Here is a 6000-nt window from a genome sequence, read left to right as displayed (position 1 = left end):
AAAAAAAAAAAAAAAAAAAAAAAAAAAAAAAAGAACTTGAAGTGATTTCCATTGATGAGAAGATCAAGAAAAAATTCTCAAATAATACTTGAAACAATGGCACCCTACCTGTAAATAGATGTATATACAGGTACATCTGTGAGTGACTACCTGGGCAGGTTAAAGAAAAGTGGAAAGATGTGCACTAGGGTGACCTGAGTGGAGGGAGGAGTGAGCCAAGCAAGAAGAAAAAGTGAAACAAAAGAACAGTACACGAAAAGAGCTGATAGTATATTCTGATGTTACTTTAGCATTGCTGTAAAACTTTATGTGGATCTATCAACAACTTAAAAATTAAACAAAGACGATGAAGATAAAAAATAAGAGAATTCCTCTGAATAAGCCAGTAAATTGACTCACTTCCTCACAGTAACTTCCTGTGGGTTGCTTGATGCTTCTCAGCAAAACATATTTTTTTTCAGTCATCCTCCATCAAAATAATGAGCTTGCTGTACTTGGCCATTCCTGGTGGGGGGTGGAGATGGGGGGGCTCGGTGGGGCTCCCCGAAGCTCCTCCCTAGCACATCACTTGATGCTCCATTGAGTACTGACATGAGATAACCCATACTAGAGTACAGTGAAACCTACTAAACACTGTGACCTGGGTCCACCAACAGAAGATACTAGATGGAGGTTAGGGACACAATATTTTGCCTGCTGATAAACATGCCTACCGTTGACCATGGTAGCAACCCCTGTGGAAATGAAGAGCTACTTAATTCCAGCTTTTCATACTTATCAATTTTCCTCCAATCAAAATTAGAAAAATCCCTATTTCCTACTTAGTGAATGCTTTTCTTTCCCCTGCTTCCTACTTAAGACACCTTGCACCTTACTGATTCTTGTGCTTTTTTCTAACCCAATGTGTTACCCTTAAAGATGAAACCAAACCAAATGAAAATGTATTTTCCCCAGATTGCCTAAACCCATCAACACGAAATACCAACCTTCTGACAAAAGTTTAAAAACACAGCTTTAACCTGATTCATGTCATAAAGTTGGGAAAGTGCAGTGTTCATTTTTCCTGCATTGATTGGATACTTGTCCAATGGATAAGCTCAAACCATTTCACCAGGAACCTTGAGGCCCACCCACATGACTGGTCTGAGAGACAGAGGGACTATTCACACCAGGAGGAAAATATACAGAGAACTGCAATAAGCCATTCAAAAGGTCTGAGGCAGGGAAGAACCTTGACTATCAGCTTATGAGCGTAAAGATGGTGAACTGTGTAACAAAACACGTATGTAAAACTTCTAAAACTGCTCCTTCTCTTTTTAAACCCAGGCTCTATGAACATACCTGTGATCTCAGTCTTTTCCTCTTCAACGATGCACTGCTTGTTTCTAGTGGGGGCACGTCTCATACTCCGTTTGAAAGGACTTCAAAATCAACCTACCAGTTCATTGCATCAGTGGCCCTTCACAGACTACTCATCGAAGATATTCCAGATTCCAAATGTATGTATTCTTTTCCTCCCAAGAGTTAAATACCTTTAGAAAGCTACATTATATAAAACATATTAACTATTAAAATAGAGAAGCAGGACAAGAACTAGAATTTGACAGCTTGCAAATAATTTCCCAAATACTTCTAGGGTCGCATTAATGTAAACTTTCATCTACCTCTAAAATAGCAAAAGAAAGGAATGCTGGCATTGTCAGACACACACCCTAGACATTAAGAAAACAGCTTTCAAAAATCACAAAGGGGGCTTCCCTGGTGGCGCAGTGGTTGAGAATCTGCCTGCCGATGCAGGGGACACGGGTTCGAGCCCTGGTCCGGGAAGATCCCACATGCCGTGTAGCAACTAGGCCCATGAGCCACAACTACTGAGCCTGCGCGTCTGGAGCCCGTGCTCCGCAACAAGAGAGGCCGCGAGAGTGACAGGCCTGCTCACCGTGATGAAGAGTGGCCCCCGCTTGCCACAACTAGAGAAAGCCCTCGCACAGAAACGAAGACCCAACACAGCAAAAATAAATAAATAAAACTCCTACCCCCAACATCTTAAAAAAAAAAAAAAAATCACAAAGGGAAACAACCCTACATCATTGTGAAGGATTCTTTGAAGTAGTCTGACAGGAGAGCTGGAGTCCTTAACCATTAGTCTATTTTGCTTGAGGATACAATTTTAGGTTTTTATCTATTATTTTTCCATTCTACTAGGACTAAGTGATTTTTGCAGATCTGACTGTACCTCTTCTTCCATAAGTTCATATTTAAGAGTTCTTCTATAAAGGATCGATTTGTAAAGGGTATTTAATAACAAACATTTCATTCATCATAATCTCAACAGAAATATCATTTGTTACAAAAAGAAATCCTACTTAAACCGACTGTACCTATTTTTAGTTTTTATCTTACATTCTACTTCCCAATCTTAAAAGGATCCGTATCTCTTTCCTATATTTCTGTTAGGCCAGGCAATCTGAATGTAACACCTCTCATTCCAATATTCTTCACTGCATGTGAAGGTAGAACTTAAGGTTAAAGCCAGAACCAAGATCTTAGAGAAGGAATTTATCTAAAAAGGTCTGCTTCCCATTAGCTTCAGCTCCATTTAAAATCTGAGGATGAGAAAAAATGAACACTAAATGTGGGAATAAATATTTCACCTAGAAGACAAACTCAGCTAAGAAGGGTTAGTTACCCATAACATGTATGACATGTCTCCTTTCACCTCCCCTTAATCAGTTATGCTATATGTCAGAACATCATAATGTTAGCTAAAAGTGGGCATTCAGCTAAGTCACTGGCTTAATTCTGTCCTGGCCTCATACCAAGGTGGCCTAGGTCTAGCTCTCAGCATTTCTTATCTACAGTTAACTCTTAGTAAAGACCTTTACTGGTCCCAGTACCTTCTGGAATTAAAGAACATTGCATCGTCTATCACTTAGTCTTTAAAAATAATTGCTAATTAAACAATTATAATGTAAAGACAAGACTATTTTAGACTATATTTGAATAATTCAGTAATTTAGGAAGTTATTTTCTAAACTGGATTTGTATTTGTTTGAATCTTTTTAATTTTCAAAAAATTCTTCAAGTTGACTTGAATTTTAAAACATTTTCTCCTTTTGATTTTTACCTGCAAAGACTAATTAGTGTACCTCAAATGTTTTATTTTTACAGATATCAAGGAATGCATTTATTCTTCAAGGTCCAAAACATGAATGGATTTGTGCTACAGAAGTTGAGGATGATAAATTCCTGTCGTTGTCAGTACTCCAAAATGCCATCGAAAGTAGTATGGAAAAGTGAGACTGGACTTAAAACACTGGGAGTTCAACCTGCCCTGGCAAAGACAGACAGCATGTTATTTTCTGTTCCAGAAGATCCAGTAAGGAGCAGAATGATTATTTGTCATGGATGATGGGAGGATGAACTAGGATGACCCATAAAGCTCTTCCTAACTTTTAAACTTCATCATCTATGCTCAATTATGTGAAATGCACAGTAAGAAAAATTTGCGTACGATATTTTGAACCACTTCTTTTGGTAGTTATTTTTCATGAACAGTATTATTTAGAGTAATCTGACAGACAGAACCTAAGACTGAATAAGGATATTGGGTATTTAAAATTTTGTTTTCTGATCTAATGAAAAATAAAGTCATAATGAAAAGTGTTTCTTAAATGATCAGAGAAATGTCTTTATCTGTTGGTGATTTACCAATTATCTTTAACATTTTCATGAAATAGTTATGGATTTAAAAAATATGTATAAGAAATATAACTGGGGGCTTCCCTGGTGGTGCAGTGGTTGAGTGTCCACCTGCTGATGCAGGGGACACGGGGTTTGTGCCCCGGTCCGGGAAGATCCCACATGCCGCGGAGCAGCTGGGCCCATGAGCCACGGCCACTGAGCCAGCGTGTCCGGAGCCTGTGCTCCGCAGCGGGAGAGGCCACAGCAGTGAGAGGCCTGCATACCCAAAAAAAAAAAAAAAAAAAAAAAAGAAATATAACTGGTACTTTATTTAAAAACTTGTCACATATATCCTTAATATGAATGTACTCCTCCAGAGAGCATTAAAAATACACCACTATACAGTACTAAAAATTTTTCTGTAACTTTTAAGTGGTCTTTTGTTGCAAAATTAAATTCTTAGACCTTCCAAATAAAAAGATTAAAAAATTTGTTACACTGTTAAATTAGAAGGCTGTTTGGCAGGGGGTATGGGGAGGTACCTTTTAAAAAACAAAACTTGCCTGTAATGGAATTTTGCTGAGTAAAAAAATGAAGAAATTAAGACAACTGTTTTAAAACAGAGAAAAATAAAAATAGGTATTGAGTAGTTTTCTGGGCGCTTAAAGCCTTCATTTAATTATTTAATAAACTGAAACTATAACCTGTTAGCCACTTTGAAACTTTAGCTGATATATGCAGTAGTAAAAATATTTTTACTTAATAATGATAGATAAAGTTGTATTAATCTAGGAAGCTTTTGGTTGTCAGTCTCCTTTTTGCTTCAAATTCTCCTTTAAGGAAATGAAATTTACTAGTACAGTCTAGGATTGTGAACTAGGCTATTTTAAACATTTTCTTCTTTCAACAAAATACAAATTCCTTCTAATTCTTAAAAATTTAAATTCTTGTTAAAAAATGTACAAAAGTTAAAATACTGTTTTTATTAGTGTAAAATCACACTTTTGATTCTTTTATGATATATCCATGCAGCTTAACATCTATGATGCCACACACAGAAGAAAACGTTAAAGGAATATCTGCTGTTAGTCAGCAATAAATGCAAACTTACAAATGTGATCAAAATGAAAATATCATCTAATACAAAACAAATCCTGAGACGCTACATTATCCTGAATAGGACAAACTTCAGAAACCCTTTGTTAACAGGAAAAACCTCTCTCTATGGCAAAAGAAGAGTAACAAGATAGCTCAAGATAAACTAGAAATCTTAAGGAATTTCCATTTATTCTGTGAATAATTAAGGTCCTCAGAAATTTTAAAACATATTACTTGAAAAAACTTGTAGAGGCTGATGAGCATAAGCTTCTAATTGAGAGTTAAGTACATAAATCATGCAAATAGTGGTGATGTTTGCAAGTGGACAGTACTTACGTTGTTTGTGGTGTCAACACTTTCCCTTTGCTTCTAGGGGACAATTTAAAAAGGCCTGTCTTCACAGTTAATTTGTAAGTTTACATGACTGCTGTGGAATTAAAATCTCACACACAAGCAAGTTTAAGTCACAGGTGAAACTGATCAAATTTTCACAAGGAAAACAAAATCTGCCCCCAAGTTGATGTGGAAAAGTCTGCAAGTACCATGTGACTCTTGAAGAATGTTAATTATGGCAGAGCTTATGGTTAACGAATGCCTTATACCATATAGTTCTTTCAAATCAAAAATTAAATAGGAAACGCATCTTAAAGATTTTTGGATTCTTTATGTTAAGTACTAAACCTAAAGACAAACTGACAGTTTATTTAATTTTGTCTCCTTTTGTAAATATTTCTGAGTCTGTGCTCGAGGTGTAAATGAGAAGCCCGTTCTGTAAATCCAAGCAGTGAGTGGTTCTGGCCACATAAGTATAATGGACCAATGTTATGGACGTACTCCTAACGCTACGGAGCAACAAGGGTGGGCTGTGCCAACAAACACAACATACCCTCCACGAAGTCATCCTGACCCTTTTATTGTTGCAATTAAAAAATAAAAGGTACTTAAATACAATGGTGAACACATATGGCGAAACAGAATCATAAAATTTAATGTTGAATTAAGCAGTGAGCTGAACGTTTGGGTCTCCAAATTGGCTTTGAACCCAAAACTGCTTAAAAATGGGTATGTTCACAGTTAACGGCAATTGGCTTATAGGTGAGAGAATGGTCGAAGCTGTTCCAGTTGAACTTCCAGGGAAATTCTCTCCTCAAGAACATCCTGAAAAAGATGCAAAGCCAAGTTACGTTTCAACATGTATAAAAATGAAGGCACATCTAA

At 36.7% G+C, this 6000-nt stretch overlaps 2 protein-coding genes across 6 annotated transcripts in view; one reads left to right on the top strand and one right to left on the bottom strand.

The window, feature by feature from the left end:
* Positions 1-3422, top strand: part of ECT2L (epithelial cell transforming 2 like) — a 75219-nt gene extending 71797 nt beyond the window's left edge. Inside the window, 3 exon segments of the mRNA XM_024739418.1 lie at positions 1327-1503; positions 3021-3023; positions 3180-3422. Coding sequence (XP_024595186.1) covers positions 1327-1503; positions 3021-3023; positions 3180-3300 — 301 coding nt within the window. The 3' untranslated portion in view covers positions 3301-3422.
* A 2256-nt stretch (positions 3423-5678) lies between these two features.
* The window catches only part of REPS1 (RALBP1 associated Eps domain containing 1), a 72455-nt gene continuing 72133 nt past the window's right edge, over positions 5679-6000 (bottom strand). For all 5 annotated transcript variants that reach the window (XM_024739394.1, XM_024739395.1, XM_024739397.1 and 2 more), the window contains one exon: positions 5679-5940. In XM_024739394.1, coding sequence (XP_024595162.1) covers positions 5872-5940 — 69 coding nt within the window. In that variant the 3' untranslated portion in view covers positions 5679-5871. The remainder of the gene's footprint in view (positions 5941-6000) is intronic.

Source organism: Neophocaena asiaeorientalis, unplaced genomic scaffold (assembly GCF_003031525.2).
Source record: "Neophocaena asiaeorientalis asiaeorientalis breed wild unplaced genomic scaffold, Neophocaena_asiaeorientalis_V1.1 scaffold162, whole genome shotgun sequence".
NCBI lineage: Eukaryota > Metazoa > Chordata > Mammalia > Artiodactyla > Phocoenidae > Neophocaena > Neophocaena asiaeorientalis.
This window is presented reverse-complemented; position numbering and strand designations above follow the sequence as displayed.